General features: G+C 39.9%; 1 protein-coding gene across 1 annotated transcript in view; it reads right to left on the reverse strand.

The window, feature by feature from the left end:
• CSMD1 (CUB and Sushi multiple domains 1) overlaps positions 1–26,477 on the reverse strand; it is a 2,494,699-nt gene that overhangs the window by 243,859 nt on the left and 2,224,363 nt on the right. Inside the window, exons 52-54 of the mRNA XM_040430026.1 lie at positions 24,582–24,755; positions 22,294–22,467; positions 1,752–1,925 (exon numbers count right to left, since the gene is read on the reverse strand). Of these exons, the coding sequence (XP_040285960.1) occupies positions 1,752–1,925; positions 22,294–22,467; positions 24,582–24,755 (522 nt within the window). The remainder of the gene's footprint in view (positions 1–1,751; positions 1,926–22,293; positions 22,468–24,581; positions 24,756–26,477) is intronic.

Below are 26,477 nucleotides of genomic sequence, written 5' to 3' on the forward strand. Positions count from 1 at the left end.
TTCAAAATAAATTTCTTGACTTTTTCTAAAATGGTGAGCAACTTGTTAGAATTTTCTGTTCCTTGTTGCATTCCTTTGATGCATCCATATTATTGACATATATAGGTGTAGGCAAAAAAAAAGTCTGAACTCACCCTTTTAACTGGTGTAGAAAAATGACTTTCCATATGTATTGTGTAAAGTATTAACTGAGTCGGAGGCTGCATTATTTGGTGAAGGAAACGTTATTAGCAGCCAACTAAAACCCGCCATATTGAATTCAGATTAAGTTTTTTCAGTGGGAAGGGAATAATGTAATAGATAAATATTGGCTAGAATTTACTCAGAAATACATTGGAAGTTTCATTATTTTCATATTTTTACACATAGTTAAATGTTTAACCCCTTCAAGATCGGGAGATTTTAATTTTTTTTTTCATTTTTGTTTTTGACTCCCTGCCTTCCCAAAGCCATAACTTTTTTTTTATTTTTCCATTCACATAGCCGGGCTTGTTTTTGTAGGAGAATTCGTACATTATAATGCCACCATTTACGGTTGCATACAATGTAATAGGAAGCAGGTAAAAAAATTCCAAATGTGCTGGAATTATAAAAAAAAACACAATTGCGCCAGTTTTATGGGTTTTGTTTTAACAGTATATCTTATGACCTGTTACTTTCATTCTCTGGGTCAGTACGATCTCTTGTGTCATTCTCTGTGTCAGTACAATTTCTTGGGTTTTAATACAGAAAACAAAACGTTGAAGAAAACATATATGGAGCTGTGTGAGGGCTCATTTGTTTGCAGGGTGATCTGTACTGTTGTAAAACTTTTTTTACTCTGTTTAGTACTGTAGTTTCCAAAGGGAACTATAACAAGCAATCATTAGATTGCTATTCTCATAGACCCCAATGCTATGGTGCCCGCTGCGCCATATGAGTGAGTTCAATGCTTTGAACTTGCAGCATGTGTCAGCGGCAGCTCCCATACTGGCCTCCCAAGCACTGACTGGATCGCTCAGCATTATATTGATTTATGATGCTATGTAAGTACTGGAGCTTCCACGGACACACATTGCGTTGAACTCATTTTCATGAAAGAGGCATTTGGCTCCCATACACATTAGAGTTTTGTTGGCCAGGTAAATTGCTGGCTGGCTAAAATCTACTGTGTATAGGGAGCTTCAACTCTTCGACATAAAAATATTTCAGGGAAGAAAATGATCAGGGGAAATTCAGCAGTCAATAGCTGTTGGCCGAACACTTGTTTGGCCAACAGCTTTCGAATGAGTATGAACACTTTAACATTTTGCTAATTAATTTTCTCTGAACTAAATTTGGCATCTCATTAAAATGAGTTTGTCAGTACCAAATTCTCTTTTAAACTGTGAACAATGCCTGGTAGAGCTGCAACCCCATAGTATACTCATACCATTAGGTGCCAGACTGATCCTGCAATTTTGAAAACATTGCCTTTTAATTTATATGCATATTAAGTCTCAAATGCACAATGGGCAGGCCTGAGCCGCTCAGTGCACAATACTTCTCCCCCCCCAGCTCTTCCCTGTCTTGCTTGATTTCAAGGCCAGGCATAATAACCTGGGAAAAGCCTGCCCATGTCAATGAAGCAAAAGAGCATGTTTCTAATGTATAGTATGCAATTTTGTATGAACTTTGTATTCGTTGATTACAAAGAATTGCTAAATGTACAAGCAACTAATCATGCCAGGTAAGAAAACATCCATGTATGGTCATTATCCAGCAGTTCATACCGCGACATGTTGGAAGAGATCTACTCCACATTCCATTGCTGCGACATTGTGCTTGAAAGGACCCCTGAAGTATGTAACCTGTGTTACAAGTGAAGTTCACCACATCATTTAAATTAAATTCACCGCCCTTTGTTATGCCGTGAGTTGGATTTCCAGGGTGACCGCACGTAATAGCTGTAGAAGAAAAAAGAAAAAATGCTTAGATCTTATACACACTTTAATGCTCCAATAATGGGGAAAGTATCATTTATCAATATATTAAATATATTATTAGTGATTACAGATACAGTCAGTAGCAACCATATTTGCAATTTCTGCACTTTAGAAAGCAGTCCAAAATATTTTTGTAGCCAAAATACTTATAATTTTAGTAAATATATAAAAAGATCACTGAACACCTAGGTATATTGTTTTCCTATGATACTCTTATGGATAAAAATAAATTCAAAGAATTTTAAAGGAAATCTATCATAGAAAATGACCTATTGCTTAAATCATTTTCTTAATTTTAACAACATATTTTTTAGAATTTGTGATGATTTTTTTTTTCAGGTCACTAATAATTTTTTTTATGTATTTTTGAAATGTACATAATCCTGCAATTTTCATGCTAGCCACTATACCTAATAATAGGTCAGGATTTCCTGTTGTGTACAGGTGACTTTTCAGTAGCCATTAACATTATTAGCATAAGCAGAATTGAAATGACAAGTAACACCTCTATGTAGATAACACAGAATACACAATTCATAATAGGGGATGTCACAGCTTATCAGTTCACTCGTGATCATCTGCAAAGATCCAAGCACATGTTTAGAAAACTTTCCCATATAAGTCAACTGAGTCAGCTGCTGTTCATTGTGTCTATAGACCATGTAGTTGCTTTATAAAAAACAGGAATTTTAACATAAAAACATGATTTAAACAATAGGCCATTTTCTGATGACACATTCCCGCTAAAAAATCTAATGAATTGAACTATGTAACTACAATCTATCCGAAATAGAAACCATTTGTCATTAAATAACATACATGCCAAACATAGACAGTTTGCAAGACAATGAACAATATAGCAATGAAGCATCATTCTAATTGTAGCAAAAATCTGAAAGATTCTTACATTTCTCCAAAATATTACTATATCAGTGCAGATGAAACAATAAGTTAATCTTGAATTACAGTATGGCCTACACATTTTCTAATGTAATCACTTACAATTGGTCGGAAATAATAGGTTGTTATATAATGTAGAAATACAGATTTGCAGCCCAGATGCTTAACCAGTATTAAAGGATCACTTAATCTATAAATGAATGCTAAAAGTATAGAACTATAGTTGCAATTACTGATTGTCTGCATCAGTTTCTACACAACCCTGAGAAAGAGAGGGTTTGAACTATCTTCTGTGTTTTTTAGACATGGAACAGCAGAGAGGCTCCTGCTCCAGCCACCTGTCAGCTTATCAGAGGATTGTGACGCAGGAGTAGGGGAACACATGGATAAGATTCTAGGACAGAGCAAGAAGATGATTCATTATATAATTATCTATCTATCTATCTATACACATAGATTCCTGTTTTAATTCTAATATAAGACGAAAAGGAGCTTTTTCTGTGCTTAGCATTTCTTTAAGAAATATATTTTCATTTTGTCCATGTGAGGTTGAATTTGCCCACAGCCAGCCTGTTCTCCATATTGGTTTAAGAGTGACCTGTATTGTAAAAGTTTTATCATTAGTATATATATTATATACTGTAAACTGCTCAGCAATGTAAACTCTTTTGCCCGACACAGTTAACTTTCTTACATTTCTGAATTTCTTTATTTTAAATCATGTTTATCTTTTTCTCCTTGGCTAACCCAGAAAATAGTGCAATCAGGCAATTGCTTCCACAACTCCTTTGTGGCTCATACAGATGTATATATGCAATCTGATTCAATCAGATTCAGTGAACTTTACACTCTACTGAAATTATATCGATATGTTACTTGCTAGAATCTTAAATCTAAAAAGGAAAAAAGTTGATGTATGAAATGCATTGTATAATAATAGAGTAGCAAAGGCGCACACATAAATACTCTTTCCAATCCTTTTGAAACTTCTGAAGATAAAAGCAGAATCCTACAGAGTGATACAGTCAAAGATTAAGTGAAGAAAGTAAAAAGCACACAACTGTAAATAAAGTTATTTCTTTTGAAGTTGAACACAAACTTCTGACACAAATTTTGAGAGCATGAACTCTTAGGAAAAATCATATACCATAAAAATGAAATGTTACCTGTCTGACTGATCAGATAATACAAAATTGTATAAAAAAAACACAGAAAAACAATAAAGACTAGTGTTGATCGAGCACCATAGTGCTCGGGTGCTCGGGGGCTCAGGCCGAACACATCAGGATGCTCGAGCACCCGAGCACAATGGAATTCAATGGGAGAACCAGAGCATTAAACCAGGCACCCCCTACTCTGAAGAGGGGAGGGTGCCTGGTTCATAGGAAAAGGTCAGAAATTGATGGAAACACCACCGAAATGGTTCGGGAACAGCATGGGGATGATGTCTGGATGCATCTTGGACTCCCAGGTCACTGCTGGGAACGATGTTGTCCGAGTAGTACGCCACTTTTACAGACTGACAATAATACGCACAATACCAAAGATAAAATCGATTTTAGATGAAAAATTGTTAAGAAACATTCTTTCCTGTATATTTACTTGTATATAAAGTGCAAGTGCTGCCAACAATTTCAAGGAAGAGGCACTCCGATACAACCTATATATTACATAAAGGAGGGCGTCATTCACATTGTGGTACAATTGTTCATGTAGTGGGACTCCGACACTCTTAAAGCCTATGCACTAAGTAAAAGGGCTGCCAAAAAGCACAAGGAACCGGCACTACAATACACCCTTTGTTACACATAAAGGAGGGCATCACATAGAGCCTTGAAAAATTTTGATTGATGGCCTGCTGGTAACCCTCAAAAACATTTGGAGCAAGCGCCTGCTGATCTGACCATCTAAAACATTATGGGAGAGGGCCTGCTGCCACCTCTAGATACCCTGGGGTTGATCGTATGTCCCCGTGATGGCGATGATCCATACGGATTTCTGCTCTATCAACTTTCAATGTTATTTTCAGTTTCAACCTCGGTGACAACGGGTAAGGAGAATCAGTGTTCGATTCCGGATTGGGAGCCTGAGAAACGGCTACAGCTACCACATCCAAGCAAGGGAGCATGGGCGCAAATTACCTATTAGGTATAATTAGGTGAGGCCCTGCAGGTGAGCTGACCCTGTAAAAGATTTTAAGTGCAGGCCTGCGGGTTAGCTGACCCTGTAAAAGATTTTAGGTGTGGGTCTACAGGTGAGCTGACCCTGCAAAAGATTGTAGGTGAAGGCCTGATGGTGAGCTGACCCTCTAAAAAATTATATGCGAGGGCCTGCTGGTGAGCTGACCTATAAATCATTATATGCGAGGGCCAGCTGGAGAGCTCACCCTGTAAAAGATTTTTGGTGCGGGCCTGCAGGTTAGCTGACCCTGTAAAAGATTTTAGGTGTGGGTCTACAGGTGAGCTGACCCTGCAAAAGATTGTAGGTGAAGGCCTGATGGTGAGCTGACCCTCTAAAAATTATATGCTAGGGCCTGCTGGTGAGCTGACCCTGTAAAACATTGTAGGTGAGGGCCTGCTGGTGAGCTAACTCTCTAAAAAATTATATGTAAGGGCCTGCTGGTGAGCTGACCCTAGAAAACATTATATGCAAAGGGCATATATGCGAGAGTCAACCTGTCAGCATTTTCAGTTGACAGGCGGATAAGCTTATCTGTTATAATGCCACCAGCAGCGCTAAATACTCGCTCAGACAAAACGCTGGCGGCAGGGCAGGCCAGCACCTTGTAGAGCGCCAGTTCGTCCCACATGTCCAGCTTGGACACCCAGTAGTTGTAAGGCACTGAGGGATCATTGAGGACGCTGACACAGTCTGCTATGTACTCCTTCACCATCTTCCAAAATGTTTCCCTTCTTGTGAGACTAGGCCCCGCATCAGGGTGAGGGTGCTGGCGGGGTGTCATGAAACTGTCCCAGACTTTGGAGAGTGTTGCCCTGCCTCTGTTGGAACTGCTGTATGTTCCCTTTGTCTCCCCTCCTTGGTTGGCCAAGGAACTACGAACTCTGCCGCCAACGTTGTCAGATGGAAATTTTTGGAGCAATTTTTCAACAAGGATCTTTTGGTATTGCACCGTTTTGAGAGATGAGAAGTTATCTTTGTAGCGAGGGTCGAGAAGGATGAACAACCAGTAATCCGTGTTGACTAAAATGCGTATAATGCGCGGGTCGCTGGAAAGGCAGCCTAACATGAAGTCGGCTATGTGTGCCAGAGTACCAACAGGAAAGACTTTTCTGTCGTCATCAGGAGGATGACTCTCAATCTCCTTATCCTCTTCATTCTCTTCTGCCCATTCCCGCTGAACAGATGGAATTAAACTTTCATGGGTACTACCCTCTGTAGCGGAGGCAACCTTCTTCTGCTCCTCCTCCTCTTTATCATCCAATTTGAGCTGAGAATACGAACTGAGGGTGGTCTGGCTATCACCATTTGTAATGTCTTTCCCTATTTCCACCTCTTCCACATGCGAAGCATTATCCTTAATTGCGAGCAGCGAGCGTTTGAGTAGCCACAGAAGTGGGATGGTTATGCTGATAATAGCATTGTCGCCGCTCACCATCTGTTGACTGTAATGGTGATTACCATGTTGCAGCAGGTATTCCACTACTGCCCTCTGCTGCTCACAAAGCTTGGCCAAAATGTGGAACGTCAAGTTCCAGGGCGTGCTTACATCGCACAACAACCGGTGAGCTGGTAATTTCAAGCGCTGTTGCAATGTTGACAGATCGACTGAAGCTGTCGATGATTTGCGGAAATGTGCACACACGTGGCACACCTTCACTGGTAGCTCAAGAAAATTGGGGTAGGTTTTGAGAAACCACTGAAACACTAAGTTTAAGACGTGGGCTAGGCATGGGATGTGTGTGAGCTTGACGAGCTCCAAAGCCGCCACCGCATTATGGCAATTATCTGACACAACCATGCCTAGTTCTGGGTTGAGTGGCGAGAGCCACAGCTCAGTCTGGTCTCTTATCCCCTGCACACAGCTCTGCGGCAGTGTGCTGTTTGTCCCCTAATCATATCAGCTTTAGCATGGCCTGTTGCCACTTCCCCACTGCAGTGCTACACTGCTTCCAGCTACCGTCTAATTAGTGACTGGTGCTGCACGCGGATAATTCGGAGGTGGACGTGGAGGAGGAGGCGGAGGAAGAGAAGTCGGGGTGGGAGCCACTAACGTAAGTGCTGTCGGAAACCCTGATCGACGTAGGGCTCGCAATCCTCGGCTTCAATAGCACCTGTGCCATTCCAGAGTATGACTCGCTCCCGGCCTCCACAACAACAATCCAGTGTTCCGTCAGGGAAATGTAGCGTCCCTGGCCGAATGCACTTGTTCATGTGTTCGTGGACGTTCCCAGTAACTGCATTGGTCAGGGCACATGTGGTGTTATGGGACACATGTTGGTGTAAGGCGGGTACAGCACACTTTGAAAAATAGTGGCGGCTGGGGAGTGTGTAACGGTGGACGGCCGAGAACATAAGGGTACAGAAGGCCTTAGTGTCCACAAGCCAAAATGGCAATATTTCCAGGGCCAGTAATTTGGAAATCTGCGCATTTAGTGCTATGACTAGAGTTGAGCGGACAACTGGATGTTCTGGTTCGGCAGGTTCGGCCGAACTTTAAAATAAACTTAATAACTTGACCCCGAACCCGAACCCTATTGAATTCAATGGGGACATAAACTTTTGGCCACTAAAATAGCCCTGAAAAGAGGTAGAGGGCTGCAAAAGGCAGCAAAATGTGCTGAAGAGCATGGTAAATGCTCTGCAAACAAATGTGGATAGGGAAATGAATTAAAAAAAACATAAAAGACCTTAAAAAAAAAATTGGAATGATGTAAAAGGAAGAGGTTGAGGAGGCGGTGAATGGGTGGATGTGGCCGTGTAGGCTCACGTGGCAGTCTAGGTGGAAGCGGCGGCGAAGGAGGAATAGGTAGCCAACACAGATGTGTGTTATTTAGCATTTTTACATAGGGGTATCCTCCGAAATATTATGACATATATAAAAAAAAAAAGGAATAAGTGCACTTGAGTACAAGGATGGATGGTTGAGGCTGTTAGAACTGTCTATTCTGCACAAGGTACAGACAAGTCTTGTGGGATCCAGGCCTGGTTCATTTTAATGAACGTGAGCTTGTCCACGTTGGCTGTGGACAGGTGGCTGCGTCTGTCTGTAATGACGCTTCCTGCCGTGCTAAATACACGTTCAGAGAGTACACTGGCTGCAGGGCAGGCCAGCACCTCCAAGGCATACAGGTCAAGCTCTGGCCATGTGGAGAAGTTGAATGGGGCAGAACCATCAGTCAGTATGTGTAGGCGTGTGCACAGGTACTGTTCCACCATGTTGTTCAAATGCTGCCTCCTGCTAACACGCTCCATATCAGCAGTTGGGGACGATTGTTGCGGCGAGGTGACAAAGCTTTTCCACATGTCGGCCATGCTAACCTTGCCTTCTCAGGTGCTGGCGCTAACACAGCTGCGTTGGCGACCTCTTCCTCCTCCCCTGCCTTCGCCTTGTGCTTCCACTTGTCCCCCGGTGTCAGTTGGGAATACTCTCAGGAGCGTGTCTACCAGAATCATGATTGGCTGCAAGCAGCGGTGGAGCGGAGACTTGCAACGCGTAAATAGTGGTCATTAGGAGTGCGTGCACGCTTAGGACCCCACTTCCCCTGACGAAGCCACAGAAGTGGCGAAACATGTCGGGAGGGGTGCCATAGTGTAGCGCTAAGATTTTAGACAGAATACGGAGAGTGAATTAGCAGGTGAACACAGGACCAGTTATAGACCAGATAGCGGCTGTGCAAAGGCACCTTGTCATCATTCAGCAAGCTCAAGCATAGTTGTATAGCAATATTAGGCACAGTTCAGAGTGAATTGAATATAAGAAGCGAAAAGTACACTGGTTGTCATAAATATTTTTTAGATGTGCACACTTTACACAGGAGATGTGGAACGGATAATTTAACTGTTTGTAGCGGACACTGTCTATGGAAAAAGTACACTGCATGTCACTGATATTTTAGGGATGCGCACACTTTACACAGGAGATGTGGCGCGGATAATTTACTGTCTGCAGTGGACACCGTCTGCGAAAAAAGTACACTGGATGCCACTGATATTTTAGGGATGCACACACTTTACACAGGAGATGTAGCGTGGATAATTTAACTCCCCACAGCTGCCTATTAGACAGTATTTAGCGCAGGATGCACTAAAAATATATATTGCTGCTGTCAATAAAAAGACTTTTGGGTCTCTGAAAAGTTTTTCGAATAAAAATCTTCCAATAACACTCCCTACACTCTGTCCCTTTCTATGCACAGCTCTCCCTAAGACTGAGCAATTTAGCGCAGGTTGTGCTACAAACATATATTGCAGCTGTTACGCAAAATAGCCCTCAAAAGGACTTTTGGGTCTCTGAAAAGTTTTTGTAATAAAAATCTTCTAATAACACTCCCTACATTCTCTTTCCCTTCCTATACTCAGCTCCCCCTGACTAAGACTGAGTCGAACACGTGTCATCGGGTGCTTTATAGCACCCGATGACGCGTTCCGGCCAGCCAATGACTATAATGCCAGTAGCCAATATGGCTACGGCATTATAGTGCGTGCCAGTACCCCCTTGCATGTATATTGGCTGTGTAGCAGGCAAAAAAAGTACGGGCAGGAGACTCGAGCATTGTGCTGGAGCACATGCAGTACTCGGCCGAGTACTGCCATGTGCCGAGCATCGAGATCACCAGGAAACTTGAAGGAAACTACACCAGGAAACTTGAAGTTGTTGACAATCATCTCATGTTTGGGGTAAAAATGGATCAATAATCACAATTAGTGTTGATCGAGCACCATAGTGCTTGGGTGCTCGGGCCGAACACATCGGGATGCTCGAGTGCTCTACAGAGCACCCGAGTATAATGGAAGTCAATGGGAGAACCCCAGCATTAAACCAGGCACCCCCTGCTCTGAAGAGGGGGGGGTGCCTGGTTCATAGTAAAAGGTCAGAAATTGATGGAAACACCACCGAAATGGTTTTGGAACAGCATGGGGAGGATGTATGGATGTATCCAGGTCGCTGCTGGGAATGATGTTGTCCGAGTAGTACGCCACTTTTACAGACTGACAATAATACACACCAAACCAAAGATAAAATCGATTTTAGAGGAAAAAATGTTAGAAAACATTATTTCCTATATATTTATTTGTATATAAAATGCAAGTGCTTCCAAAAATTACAAGGAAAAGGCACTCTGATACAACCTGTATATCACATAAAGGAGGGCTTCATTCACATTGTGGTACAATTGTTCTGGTAGTGGGACTCCTACACTCATAAAGCCTATGCACTAAGTGAAAGGGCTGCCAAAAATTACAAGGAACCAGCACTATAATACACCCTTTTTTACACATAAAGGAGGGCATCATATAAAGCCTTGAAAAATTCTGATTGATGGCCTGCAGTTGACCCTCAAAAAAATTTGGATCAAGGGCCTTCTGATATGACCATCTAAAACATTATAGGTGAGCGCCTGCTGACGCTTTGATAACTCTAGTTAACCTGGGGCCAATCGCACGTCCCCATGACGACGACAATCTATTCGGATGTCTGGCATATCAACTTTCTATGTTATGGTCAGCGCAAAACATGGCGACTATGGGTAAGGGGGAAACAGGATTTGATTCCGGAGAGGGACCCTGAGAAATGGCTACGTCTACCACATCCAAGCAAGGCATCATGCACCAATTTCCTATTAGGTATAATTAGGTGAGGGCCTGCAGGAGAGCTGACCCTATAAAATATTTTAGGTGCGGGCCTGCAGGTGAGCTGACCCTGTAAAAGATTTTAGGTGAGGGCCTGCTGGTGAGCTGACCCTCTAAAAAATTATATGCGAGGGCCGGCTGGTGAGCTGACCCTGTAAAAGATTGTAGGTGAGGGCCTGCTGGTGAGCTGACCCTCTAAAAAATTATTTGCGAGGGCCTTTAGTATAGCTGACCCTCTAAAACATTATGGTTGAGGGCCTGCTTTTGAGCTGACCATTTTAAAAATTATGGGAGAGTGCCTGCTGCTTAGCTGACCATTGAAAAAATTAACAGTGTTCAAAGCAGGCCTGGTCACCTATATACTTGAGCTAGAAAAAATTGAATAGGACTTCGGTTCTATTTTGTTGGTTTTCGGAACCGGGGCCATGATTAAGAGAGATGGCCGGAGGCATCCCTATTGCACCGCTAGAGGTGAAATTCTTGGATCGGCGCAAGACGAACCAAAGCAAAAGCATTTGCCAAGAATATTTTCATTAATCAAATACGAAAGTCAGAGGTTCGAAGACGATCAGATATCGTCATAGTTCCGACCAAAAACGATGACGACAGGCGATCCGGCGGCATTATTCCCATGACCCGCCAAGCTGCTTCCGGGAAACCAAAGTCTTTGTTTTCCAGGGGGAGTATGGTTGAAAATCTGACAAAGTACAGTGTATATCATAGAAAACTTTTTAAAGCGTACACGTTACACTGCACATGTGGCCCTAGTAAGGTCACTGTCAGAAGCGGACACTATCTATGGAAAAAGTACACTGGATGTCACTGATATTTTAGGGATGTGCACACTTTAAACAGGAGATGTGGCACAGATAATTTAACTCTCCGCAGCGGACACCGTCTACGGAAAAAGTGCACTGGATGTCACTGATTCGCAAATATTTTGCAGAATATTCGTCATATATTCGCGAATTCGTATATTTGTCATATTCTACATTTTTTGAATATAGTGCTATATATTAGTTTTTAGAATATACGTAAATTTTTCCATCTGAACACATGATTCTTTCCTGCTTCTTGCTTGTGGCCAATGAGACATTGGCCCACAAGCAACTTAAGCAGGGAGGAATCATGACTTTAGACGGAAAAAAATAACGAATATTTAAAAAATTCAATATAGTGCTATATATTAGTTTTTTAGAATATTCGTCATTTTTTTCCGTCTAAAGTCATGATTCCTCCCTGCTTAAGTTGCTTGTGGGCCAATGACTCATTGGTCCACAAGCAAGAAGCAGGAAAGAATCATGTATTCAGATGGAAAAATTTACAAATATTCTAAAAACGAATATATAGCACTATATTCTAAAAATGTAGAATATAACGAATATATGAATTTGCGAATATATGACGATTATTCTACAAAATATTCTCAAAATATCACAAATTTGAATATGACCCTTGCCGCTCATCACTATCTGTGACATTCAATAAAAAATTTCCGTAGACGGTATCCGCTGCTGACAGTGACCTTACCAGTGCCACATCTGCAGTGTAATGTGTGCACTTAAATTTTTTTTCTGTGACATGCAATTTCATTTTTCCGTAGACAGCGTCCGCTTCTGACAGTGACATTACCAGGGCCACATCTATAGTGTAACGTGTGCGCTTAAAAAAAAATTCTGTGACATAAAATTTTATTTTTCCCTACACGGTGTCCGCTTCTGACAGTGATCTTACCAGGGTCACATCTGCAGTGTAACATGTGCGCTTCCAAAAATTTTCTGGGACATACAATTTTATTTTTCCATAGACGGTGTCCACTGCTGACAGTGTCCTTTCAAGGGCCACATCTGATGCTGCCAAAATTTATCTGGGACATACAATTAAATTTTTCCGTAGATGGTGTCCACTTCTGAGTGACCTTACAAGGGCCACATCTGCAGTGTAACGTGTGTGGTTCCTTAAAATATCAGTGACATCCAGTGTACTTTTTCTGTAGATGGTGTCCGCGGCAGACAGTTAAATTATCCGCGCCACATCTCCTTTTTAAAGTGTACGCATCCCTAAAATATTAGTGACATCCAGGGTAATTTTTCTGTAGACGGTGTCCGCTGTGGACGGTTAAATTATCCGCGTCACATCTCCTGTTTAAAGTGTGCGCATCCCTAAAATATAAGTGACATCCAGTGTACTTTTTCCGTAGACTGTGTCCGCTGCAGACAGTTAAATTATCTGCGCCACATCTACTGTTTAAAGTGTGCCAGGACCAGGACCACATCTGCAGTGCTTTAATTCTGTGACATACACTGTACTTTTTCAAATTTGCAAAAATACTCCCTCCGGAAAACAAAGACTTTGGTTTCCCGGAAGCAGCTCGGCGGGTCATTGGAATAATGCCGCCGGATCGCCAGTAGTCATCGTTTTTGGTCGGAACTACGACGGTATCTGATCGTCTTCGAACCTCCAACTTTCGTTTTGCACTGTTCCAAGAATTTTACCTCTACCCGTGCAATAGGTATGTCCCCGGCCATCCCTCTTAATCATGTCCCCAGTTCCGAAAACCAACAAAATAGAACCGGAGTCCTATTCCAATTTATCACTTATTAATGTACTTAATGTAGCTGAAATGCCTCTATAAATCAGTCACACATGATCTAACATAACAATGTTTCTAGTGCTTATTCTCTGCTTGTGTGACCTTCTCTACTCTGAACATGTGGTTATTATCCCTCTCCCTTTACATGAAGTAATAGAAGTTTTTAAGTCAAATAGTATACTCTCTTCACTCAAGTGGCACAAAGAAGTGGGGTCTGCCACACAAAAATAACTTACAAAAATGCAGTTTATTGCAAGCAGGTTTCCTGGCCTACTCCACAATAGAGATGTCCCAAATAGTTCGCCGGCGAAAAGTTCCCGGCGAACATAGCTTGTTCGCGTTCGCTGCAGCGGGCAAACATATGCGATGTTTGGTCCGCCCCCTATTCATCATCATTGTGTAAACTTTGACCCTGTACCTCACAGTCAGCAGACACATTCCAGCCAATCAGCAGCAGACCCTCCCACCTCCTGGACAACATCCATTTTAGATTCATTCGGAAGCTGCATTTTTAGTGAGAGGAGGAACAGTGCTGCTGCTGCTGATTTAATAGGGAAAGCGTTAGCTAGGGCAGTGTTCTGTGTCCACAGGCTCATCTGCTGTAAGGAAAGCATCCTGACAGCACCCCAAAAAGACCTTTTTAGGGCTGGTACATCAGTCTGCTTTTATATATATATATATATATATATATATATATATATATATATATATATATATATATATACAAACCGGATTCCAAAAGAGTTGGGACACTAAACAAATTGTGAATAAAAACTGAATGCAATGATGTGGAGATGGCAAATGTCAATATTTTATTTGTAATAGAACGTAGATAACAGATCAAACATTTATTCAGAGTAAATGTATAATTTTAAAGGAAAAATACGTTGATTCCAATTTTCACGGTGTCAACAAATCCCAAAAAAGTTGGGACAAGTAGCAATAAGAGGCTGGAAAAAGTAAATTTGAGCATAACGAAGAGCTGGAAGACCAATTAACACTAATTAGGTAAATTGGCAACATGATTGGGTATAAAAAAAGCTTCTCAGAGTGGCAGTGTCTCTCAGAAGCCAAGATGGCTAGAGGATCACCAATTCCCACAATGTTGCGCAGAAAAATAGTGGAGCAATATCAGAAAGGTGTTACCCAGCGAAAAATTGCAAAGACTTTGCATCTATCATCATCAACTGTGCATAACATCATCCGAAGATTCCGAGAATCTGGAACAATCTCTGTGCTTAAGGGTCAAGGCCGTAAAACCATACTGGATGCCCGTGATCTCCGGGCCCTTAAACGACACTGCACCACAAACAGGAATGCTACTGTAAAGGAAATCACAGAATGGGCTCAGGAATACTTCCAGAAACCATTGTCAGTGAACACAATCCACCGTGCCATCCGCCGTTGCCATCTGAAACTCTACAGTGCAAAGAAGAAGCCATTTCTAAGCAAGATCCACAAGCTCAGGCGTTTTCACTGGGCCAGGGATCATTTAAAATGGAGTGTGGCAAAATGGAAGACTGTTCTGTGGTCAGACGAGTCACAATTCAAAGTTCTTTTTGGAAATCTGGGACGCCATGTCATCCGGACCAAAGAGGACAAGGACAACCCAAGTTGTTATCAACGCTCAGTTCAGAAGCCTGCATCTCTGATGGTATGGGGTTGCATGAGTGCGTGTGGCATGGGCAGCTTGCATGTCTGGAAAGGCACCATCAATGCAGAAAAATATATTCAACATATGCTCCCATCCAGACGTCATCTCTTTCAGGGAAGACCCTGCATTTTTCAACAAGATAATGCCAGACCACATTCTGCATCAATCATAACATCATGGCTGCGTAGGAGAAGGATCCGGGTACTGAAATGGCCAGTCTGCAGTCCAAATCTTTCACCTATAGAGAACATTTGGCGCATCATAAAGAGGAAGGTGCAACAAAGAAGGCCCAAGACGATTGAACAGTTAGAGGCCTGTATTAGACAAGAATGGGAGAGCATTCCTATTTCTAAACTTGAGAAACTGGTCTCCTCGGTCCCCAGACGTCTGTTGAGTGTTGTAAGAAGAAGGGGAGATGCCACACAGTGGTGAAAATGGCCCTGTCCCAACTTTTTGGGGATTTGTTGACACCATGAAATTCTGATTCAACATATTTTTCCCTTAAAATGGTAAATTTTCTCAGTTTAAACTTTTGTTCCGTGATTTATGTTCTATTCTGAATAAAATATTAGAAGTTGGCACCTCCACATCATTGCATTCAGTTTTTATTCACGATTTGTATAGTGTCCCAACTTTTTTGGAATCCGGTTTGTATATATTGCAGTTGCCTGCCCGTGTGTGAGAGGCTGCAGGCTCACAGACTGTACTGTGTGCACACCATTCATACAGGGTGTCACAGACAGTACCTTGCAGATAAAAAAAGTCAATTTATTATAATTTTTTTGATATAATCGCAGTTGTCAGACAGTGAGAGGCTGCAGGCTCACAGACTGTACTGTGGCCACTGGCCAGGCCACCACTCATACCGTTACAGGGTGTCACACTCACAATACCTGGCAGATAAAAAAAAGCCAATTTATTTTTTCTGTGATATAATCGCAGTTGCCAGACAGTGAGAGGCTGCAGGCTCACAGACTGTACTGTGTCCACTGGCCAGGCCACCACTCATACCGTTACAGGGTGTCACACTCACAATACCTGGCAGATAAAAAAAAGCCAATTTATTTTTTCTCTGTGATATAATCGCAGTTGCCAGACAGTGAGAGGCTGCAGGCTCACAGACTGTACTGTGTCCACTGGCCAGGCCACCACTCATACTATTACAGGGTGTCACACTCACAATACCTTGCAGATAAAAAAAAGTCAATTAATTTTTTCTCTGTAATAAATATAATCGTAGTTGCAAGCCAGTCTGTGTCAGGTCCGCACAGACTGTACTGTGCCCACTGCCCACCACTTATATAGGGTGGCACAGTAGATTTGGTTGAATAGAGATGTGAGACCTGTTTTTTTTTGCGCTGTGTGACAGGTATAGGTTTAATCACAGAATCACACTTCTATCAGCACGCTAGCGTGTGTCTTAGGTTTTTCTGAATGACACTATCAATACCTTCAATGTAAGATTTTATTTTTGTGATAGATTTCAAGTAGGCCTCAAATACCAGAAACTAGTTATTTTGAGAATGGCAAATTTGGGAATGCTTTTTCAACCCAGAACAAAAAGTCTGCTTTTACGGTCACTACAAATAACTTGACCAGCTAAAACAGTGCAGATTTGGTTGAATAGAGATGTGAGACCTGTTTTTTTTTTGCGCTGTGTGACAGGTATAGGTTTAATCACAGAATCACACTTCTATCAGCACGCTAGTGTGTGTCTTAGGTTTTTCTGAATGACACTATCAATACCTTCAATGTAAGATTTTCTTTTTGGGATAGATTTCAAGTAGGCCTCAAATACCAGAAACTAGTTATTTTGAGAATGGCAAATTTGGGAATGCTTTTTCAACCCAGAACAAAAAATGTGCTTTTACGGTCACTACAAATAACTTGACCAGCTAAAACAGTGCAGATTTGGTTGAATAGAGATGTGAGACCTGTTTTTTTTTTGCGCTGTGTGACAGGTATAGGTTTAATCACAGAATCACACTTCTATCAGCACGCTAGCGTGTGTCTTAGGTTTTTCTGAATGACACTATCAATACCTTCAATATAAGATTTTCTTTTTGGGATAGATTTCAAGTAGGCCTCAAATACCAGAAACTAGTTATTTTGAGAATGGCAAATTTGGGAATGCTTTTTCAACCCAGAACAAAAAGTCTGCTTTTACGGTCACTACAAATAACTTGACCAGCTAAAACAGTGCAGATTTGGTTGAATAGAGATGTGAGACCTGTTTTTTTTTGCGCTGTGTGACAGGTATAGGTTTAATCACAGAATCACACTTCTATCAGCACGCTAGTGTGTGTCTTAGGTTTTTCTGAATGACACTATCAATACCTTCAATGTAAGATTTTCTTTTTGGGATAGATTTCAAGTAGGCCTCAAATACCAGAAACTAGTTATTTTGAGAATGGCAAATTTGGGAATGCTTTTTCAACCCAGAACAAAAAGTCTGCTTTTACGGTCACTACAAATAACTTGACCAGCTAAAACAGTGCAGATTTGGTTGAATAGAGATGTGAGACCTGTTTTTTTTTGCGCTGTGTGACAGGTATAGGTTTAATCACAGAATCACACTTCTATCAGCACGCTAGCGTGTGTCTTAGGTTTTTCTGAATGACACTATCAATACCTTCAATGTAAGATTTTCTTTTTGGGATAGATTTCAAGTAGGCCTCAAATACCAGAAACTAGTTATTTTGAGAATGGCAAATTTGGGAATGCTTTTTCAACCCAGAAAAAAAAGTGTGCTTTTACGGTCAATACAAATAACTTGACCAGCTGAAACAGTACAGATTTGGTTGAATAGAAATGTCAGGTCTATTTTTTAGGCGCTGGGTGACAGGCTCAACTTGCCCCTGATGTAATATATGGCCAAAAAATAACCACACTGTTGATGGTTAAATGCACTTGGGTGACACAGGCTCAGCCTGCACCAGATGTAGTATATGGCCAAAAAATAATCAGACTGTTGATGGTTAAATGCACTTGGTTGACACAGGCTCAGCCTGCACCAGATGTAGTATATGGCCAAAAAATAATCAGACTGTTGATGGTTAAATGCACTTGGGTGACACAGGCTCAGCCTGCAGCTGATGTAGGATATAGCACAAAATAACCACACTATCGATGGTTAAATACACTTGGGTGACACAGGCTCAGCCTGCACCAGATGTAGTATATGGCCAAAAAATAATCAGACTGTTGATGGTTAAATGCACTTGGGTGACACATGCTCAGCCTGCAGCTGATGTAGTATATGGCCAAAAAATAACCAGACTGTTGATGGTTAAATGCACTTCGGTGACACAGGCTCAGCCTGCAGCTGATGTAGGATATAGCACAAAATAACCACACTATTGATGGTTAAATACACTTGGTGATAGCTCGTGCTGGCGCACCACAAGTCACAAAATGGCCGCCGATCACCCCAGAAAAAAAGTGATCTAAAAACGCTCTGGGCAGCTTTAAAAAAGTGTGCAAGTCAATAATAGCACTTCAATGATCCACAGCTGCAGATCGATCACAGAATGAAGTCTTTTGGAGGAGTTAATCTGTCTAATCTCGCCCTAACGTCGCAGCTGCAACCTCTCCCTATACTGATCATAGCAGAGTGACGTGCGGCGCTACGTGACTCCAGCTTAAATAGAGGCTGGGTCACATGGTGCACTGGCCAATCACAGCCATGCCAATAGTAGGCATGGCTGTGATGGCCTCTTGGGCCAAGTAGTATGACGCTTGTTGATTGGCTGCTTAGCAGCCTTTCAAAAAGCGCCAAGAAAGCGCCGAACACCGAACCCGAACCCGGACTTTTACGAAAATGTTCGGGTTCGGGTCCGTGTCACGGACACCCCAAAATTTGGTACGAACCCGAGCTATACAGTTCGGGTTCGCTCATCCCTACTCTTGATAACTTTGACATATCCAAAACCAGTTCTAAATGTAAGACAGCTTCCGAGCTGTCTTATATTTAGACCATTTTCTATGCCTAAAACAGGCGTAGAAAATGATGAATGACACGGGCCTGCTGGCCTCTCATCTTCCAGGCCCACACCACGCCCACAATTTTAGACCTAGCGGGGCGAAGTTGCAGATAGCAGTGCAATTAACTATTGCGCCACCATTTGCACCTGAAATATTCCTACTTTAGGCATATTTCAGAATAGTAAATGAGGAACTGCTTGGCACTGTTATTGTACTACAAAATTGCATAGTACTATATCACAATATATTTGTGCATGATATATTTGATTTGAACGCTGTATGCCATTAGGGTATAAATCTGGTCAATATAAAGAATGTGCTCATCCATCTGCACTACATTTCCTTTGATGGGTCCTATTCACTGGATGTCACTGATATTTTAGAGATGCGCACACTTTACACAGGGAGATGTGGTGCAAATAATTTAACTATCCGCAGCGGCCTATTACACGGTATTTAACACAGGATGCGCTAAAAATATATATTGCTGCTGTCACACACAATAGTCCTTAAAAGGAGTTTTGGGTCTCTGAAATGTTTTTTGTATAAAAATCTTCCTATTACACTGCCTTCACTGTCTGTCCCTTCCTATGCACTGCTCTCCCTAACCCTGAGCAATTTAGCACAGGTGGCGCTACAAACATATATTGCTGCTGTCACACACAATAGTACTTACAAGGACTTTTGGGTCTCGTAAACATTTTTGTACAAAAAAAATATTCAATTACACTCCTTACACTCTCTGTCCCTTCCTATGCTCAGACTACAAATTGAGCCGAACATGCGTCATCAGTGCTATATAGCAGCCAAGAAACATGCGGGGAGGAGACTCGAACATGGCAATCAAGCATATGCGGTACTCGGTCGAGTACCGCCATGTGTCGAGATTGGGCAGACAGAGCATAGCACTTTATTAGTTTTTTTTCATGTTAGTTGTGTGCTTATATTGCATAGTTTGTCACAGGATTTTTAGGGTATTGTGTTCTTCTGGACATCAATCTAGAAGGTCTGAAGGTCTTATGAGCATCAATATTGACCATCAGATTTCTTTCATGCAATCATGCTTGCATCTGGGATATAAAAAGCTGAGGTCAAATAAGTATGAGGCACCCTTTGCAGATATTGTTCACAGATGAGATCTCCTTAATCTTTGGCAACAGGAGGATACTGGTCCCTGAATCTTGCAGGCCATTCTGGTTTAAAGGATTGTGGAGTAGGCCAGGAAACCTGCTTGCAATAGACTGCATTTTTGTAAGTTACTTTTGTGTGGCAGACCCCACTTCTTTGTGCCACTTGAGTGAAGAGAGTATACTATTTGAATTAAAAACTTATATTACTTCAGGTAAAGGGAGAGGGATAATAACCACATGTTCAGAGTAGAGAAGGTCACACAAGCAGAGAATAAGCACTAGAAACATAGTCATGTTAGATCATGTGCGACTGATTTATAGAGGCATTTCAGCTACATTCAGTACATTAATAAGTGATAAATGATATTGCATTTAGCTCTCATATGATGTCACACCTTATTTTATAATACCTATATTGCTTTATTTCAAGGAAAACAAAAGTTGAAGTTAGATGTATTGTTAAAGTAAGGCTACATGCACACGACCTTATATGCTTTGCGGTCCGCAAAACGGACAAGAACAGGACATGTTCTTTTTTTTTTGCGGGGCTACGGAACGAAACATACTGATGCGGACAGCACACGGTGTGCTGTCCTCATTTTTTGAGGACCGATTGAAATGAATGGGTCCGCATTCTATCTGCAAAAAAAAGGAACGGACACAGAAACAAAATACGTTTGTGTTCATGTAGCCTAAAGATAAGCAAAGAAATTCTTTAAAATTCAACCTGAATTTTTTTAATTGGTAGAATCCAATTTCTTCAGATTTGTTTAAGTAGAATTTTTATAGAAAGAGAAAGAGGGAGAGAGAGAGAGAGATTTCTAAGACATTTAAAGAACTTTTGAATTGTGTAGAAAAGATATGTCCTCAAATAAAAAAAAAATACCGATTTGGATGACAGAAACTCATTTTAGTTAATTTGCTCATCTCTATTTAGTTTGTGTGCTTGTAAAAAATAAATAAAATCTACAAAATGAAAAATAATTAACCTTTAAGCTCCCAGCACTCTACATTTACGCCACTTGGGGCTCGCACGTGCAGCAGATGCCATAGCTGATGGCAGGCTAACATTCCGTAGCATAGCAGCAATTGGAGCTTATACTGTAGTTCTATAGTAAAAGCTGTAAGAAATATGAATACTGCCTATTGTAGCCTCCTAGGGTGCTATAAAAAAGTAAAATAAAAGGAAAGAAGTTTAAAATATAAAAAAAAATTAAAGTTAAATCAACCAATTTTCCCTAGAATAAAAATAAATAAATACTCAAACAATAAATTAAATATAAATATAATGGGAATTACTGCATCCAAAAATGCCCATACTATAAAAATATAAAAATATTTATACCATAATGATTTTTTTTTTATAAAATGTGTTTAAAAAGTCATACCCACTTAGCTCAGGAGGCATAATTATATAAAAGTTATGGTGATCAGAATATGGCAAAGTTTTTTTTTTCAGTATTAAAGTAGAATAAAACTTATTTATATGTGGAATTGCCAGATTCGTACTGACCTGGAGAATGAAGAGCACCAGTCAGTTTTACCTATTAGTAAATGCCATAAAAAAAATTAAAAAAAACTGTAAAACTGTGGCAGAAATTAGTTTTTTTCCAATTCATCCCCATTTGGATTTTTTTTTCCAGCTTCACACTATATCCTATGCAATATTAAATCGTGGCATTAGAAAGTACAGCTTGTACCACAAAAAAACAAGCCTTCCTCGGGTATGTGAAAGGAAAAATAAAAAGTGTTATGGTATCCAAGGGGTTAATATTAATATATACATTATAATTAATTTGGCAAAGCTAATGCAAAAATGAACAAATTGCCCAGTTTTAAAATTACTGTTGGTATGCCCATGTCATACAATATAGGTGGTATTTTCAATGTTAATTTGCTAAAAATAATTCAAGTGATAATTATATTCTGTAATTAAAGGAAATTTGGCAAATGTTGATTTGTACTGTACATGTTGATATTAATTTAAAATATTAATAAAAATTCACTTGGGCATAATATGATATTTTTTAGATTATAACATTTCATAGCTGATACTTATCCATGAACATTTTAAAACAAATTAGCTAATACATCATTTCCTAAAAACAGAGTTACAAAACATTCCTGTTTAAATGTTCACTAAAGTTTATACTTTATTTAAATATTTTTTTGAGGATTCAAAAATTTTAAGAAAAGTTCAAGTTTCAAATTAAAAGTAAAATTGTCTACTCTCTTCCTATAATGAAAGATACTTACAAACACAAACTGGAGTTTGTCCAGACCATTTGTGATCCTGAAGGCAAATACGAACAGATGTTCCTACTAGACGAAAGCCAGGATTACACTGATAGACCACTGTGTCTCGATAGCTGAAGCCGTCCCCACTAATATGCCCATTTACAATTGGATCAGGAGAACCACAATGACCAGCTGCAGGTTAATACAAAAACAAAAATATATAAAACACAATTTAGAGTTTTGTCTTTGCACAATCTTAAGTAGTATATTTGATACCTTTCCAAGCATTTTTCTTTTTTTATTCTTATGGTATTTATTTAATATTAGTCACTAAACATATGCCACTACTGTTTGAGAAAAGAGTCACTTCTTACAATAATACTGTCAGTGCCACATTTTAATAACATCCACTTGTTAAAGCTACATTCGCATGACACATGAAACACTGCCACATGATGACCATTTTTCTGTCATACAGAGGTTTTTAGTCAATGGGGCAATTCACCTGGCCATTTTTAACAGAATCAATGGGACCATTATTGACAGCCATTAGATAGGAGGGCACCCGTCTTAGGGCTCTTAAAAATAGGTACACTAGTGAAAATGGCCTTTTAGGGGATAAAATTAAAAGGTCACCTCATCCACTGAGGCAGTCGCTCCTCTTTTAATGCAGAAAGACCTGCGCTCCCAGTATATGTTGATGTTATCATGCTGGGAGCTCCGGTCCTTCTACATCAAGTCCCTGTGCGTGTAAGTGGATTAGGTGGGTATAAGGTCAGCATAAAAAAAAAAAAAAAAATCCACACATTATTAAAGCTTGAGGCCACTTTGGGATGAGGTATTTTGTTTTATTCTAACCTTTGAGTGGCACTGTACCTGTTTTTATCAGCGGTTATTCAGGTGCGCTCTGTGTGAATGTAGATAGATAAATTCTTATTTTTAGCCCATAATCCCAGCTGGTTCTAGCATATCTCAGATTGCATTCTATAGATATGTATAGATAACAGAACTAGGCCAGCGGCACTGTAAAAAGAGCGTGCCGTGTCCTAGAAGCCCACTGCAAAAAGGGATTTGTGTACTGAACTTTGTGCACTGCATACATCAGGGTTTGTATGTACAGGAGAGTAAGGTGCAATTGATCAGGCCCACACTACAGTAACCAGGTGTGGCTGTCTCCACCCTGTTAGCTAGGAAGTTGCTGAGTCAATGTGTAACAGAGATCCAGAGAGTGAGCTATGTGAGGCAACCATAGCTATAGCATCTAGGTAATGCCTGCCCTGGGAGACAGGAACATCTAACTGAATGAACTAGCCTTTGAGAGGAAAGGGGAGCATATATTGCACATCAGCCATTACAAAGACTGCAGAAATATACAATGTAATTGAGAAGTAACACATATATGCGTCTTTTGGGCTTTACTGCATTCTGGCCAGGGATGGAAGTCTCAGACATCCTTCCATACTTAAGAAACAGCCTGATCACCTGTTAAATTTTTACCCCTGTAGTGGATACAGCAATAATTTGGGCATTGTAGTGCACCCCCTTAGCCAGATTTGAGAAGATTGTGCAGGTTATATAGATATACTGTAGACTCGAAGAGAACTATTACTTGGTCTACTCTCTGATACACACAACCTTGGAGGAAAGTGACTAAAACATCTGTAAAGACTGTGCTGAGCCTTGAAAGTGCATAGATGTGTAAGCTGGGGGAAACATTGTTTGTTATAAGAATATTGGCCTCATTATTGTACCGCATTGCACTATAGATTGCACCATCATTTCACTGCACAGTCTTAGGGAGTTTGGAGAGGGCAGTCAATGTGACTACTATAACTACCATATGCACTACCACTCCTGTTCTCTGTGCCTCCCCACTTGTCTGCTGTAAGTGGTTTTGCTGAATTTACAATTTACAAAGATCCAGTAATATAATGGATAAAAACTCAATATGGCCGAGATTGCATCCTCATATAGAAAGTATAAATCCTACCCATTGAAGAAAAAATCTTAGCAGGAAGTTGATTCTTTACAACTTTTCAGTGGCTGATTGGAGTACCTTGGACCTACCAGCAGAAATAATTATATGGGCCCACCATAAATTTATGTAGGACATTTTAACAGTATCCACAGAAGTATTTTCATTAATAGCTTGTGGGACTCAAAAACTAAAAAATTGTCCCTATTAGCAACTCCTTCTCTAAATCAGCTTTAAAAGCTGCTGTCTTCTGCTGGAACTTTGGGCCCAGTGGTCATTCAGCACATTGAAGAGTATTATTTAGACTTAAGAACCAAATGAGTCTATTTACCTAGACATCTTGTTTCTGTGCCGCTCCATAGACCATTAGCCAAACATTCCCTTACATGTGAGCCAACAAGAGTGTAGCCAGAATTGCAGGTAAATATTGTTGTTGCTCCGTAAACATTTAAAGTTCCAATTCGGTTACCGTTTGGAGGTGTAGGTAAATCACCACATGAAATAACTGTGGAAACAAATAAAACACCATATGAAAGAAAGTACATTTAAGTTAGATATGCTTTATGAATGCCTATTTTTGGACTGTGGATTTTATTTCACCCCCAGAGTGATCTGTGTAATCATCCACACATTCTAACTTAAAAGCTATATCAATTTCATGCACTTTACCTTAGCAAACAGAACATAAACATTTTCAGACAATTCTCAGCAAAATCAGGCCATTGTTTTACTTTCTTCTATGTCTAAAGCAATTACGGTTTAACTCTTGTCTCAGATTCACTGGTAATAAAATTTAAGAATCATAAAGACATTTTTAGAATTACCTCACTATTTCCAATTGCTGTAGAGGCACTCATGTTGTTCAGAAATGTTTTTATTACAAAAATTGTAATCAATAACAAAAATGTATATACTCTGATAAATTGTTGTTTAAAAATGCACAAACCAAGTGGAAATAGCATTTCATTCATGTCAGTAACATAAATTATTGATAAGTAATGCGGAAACAGTTTAAAGTACAATCCAGTATGACTTTTCTTGTGATAAGGAGTACATTTACAGAATGATTTCCAATTTCAGACTTAAGAAGCTATTTGTAAAAAGAATACGGTTTTATAAAACAGGATAAAAAATATTGCACATTGAAATCAGTGCTCCATCTACTGAGCCACTAAAAATAGTAAATAGCATTAATAAATTACATAAACATATTTTTGATTTATCTATCTATCTATCTATCTATCTAGCGCAATTTGTTAAATTTAATATTAATGAGCTGCAGAATACAGCAGTCTTATTAGTCTTATAAATAGTCTTATAGTCAATTATTTTATTTTCTTTGTATTAAAGAACTGCTGCTATTTTGTTGTCCGTAGCTCACACTTTTAAAAAAAAATGTAAAAAAATTATTACATACTGTATATGAAACTGGTCCACTTTTTTTTTTTAGCCCAGTACATGTGGGCTTCATTTGTAATTTGAGTACTTGGAGGAGAAGACCTTATTGAATATGTTAAAAAGTTATGTAGTATTAAGCAGAGGTGTATATATATATATATATATATATATATATCTCCAGAAAAAAGAGCGGCACTCTGGTAGGTAAAAGCAAGTGAACCCTTTATTCCCCCATTCCCCTTGAGACGTGCACCCGTACCTCTCCTCTGGGGCCAGTGCCGCCATTTTTCTTTATATATATATATATATATATATATATATTATATATAATATATTATTATTATTATTTTTATTATTATTATTATTATTATTATTATTATTATTATTATTATTTTAGAGAAACATTAATCTCAAAGTGTAATTAGCTAGTAAAGGATTTCCCTAATTCTGTGACCTTTTTTTTCCCCAAACATACAATAGTTTTATTTGGGGTTCATCCAGCATTACTATATAATGCATTATAGTGAAATATTTTAAATGTGATAAATAATGATAAAAGTAATAATAGTAAATCAAAGCAAAATACATTGTTATGCTCAGTGTACTGAAAGATGACCACATTACCACCCTTCCAATAACATAAAAATCATATCTGCCAACTAGCAGACAATGAAGGTCACAGTGAACTCTCTGAAGCCACTGAGCTGAATGCTCCAATCCTAGCTATACAGCATGGCTATAAACTCATAATGAGTGTCAAGGCTCATATCCAGGGATTTGTGCGTTTAAACCAACTGAGAATACATAAGACATATTATTGCAATCACAC

The sequence above is a fragment of the Bufo bufo genome, chromosome 4 (genome assembly GCF_905171765.1).
Source record: "Bufo bufo chromosome 4, aBufBuf1.1, whole genome shotgun sequence".
Lineage (NCBI taxonomy): Eukaryota > Metazoa > Chordata > Amphibia > Anura > Bufonidae > Bufo > Bufo bufo.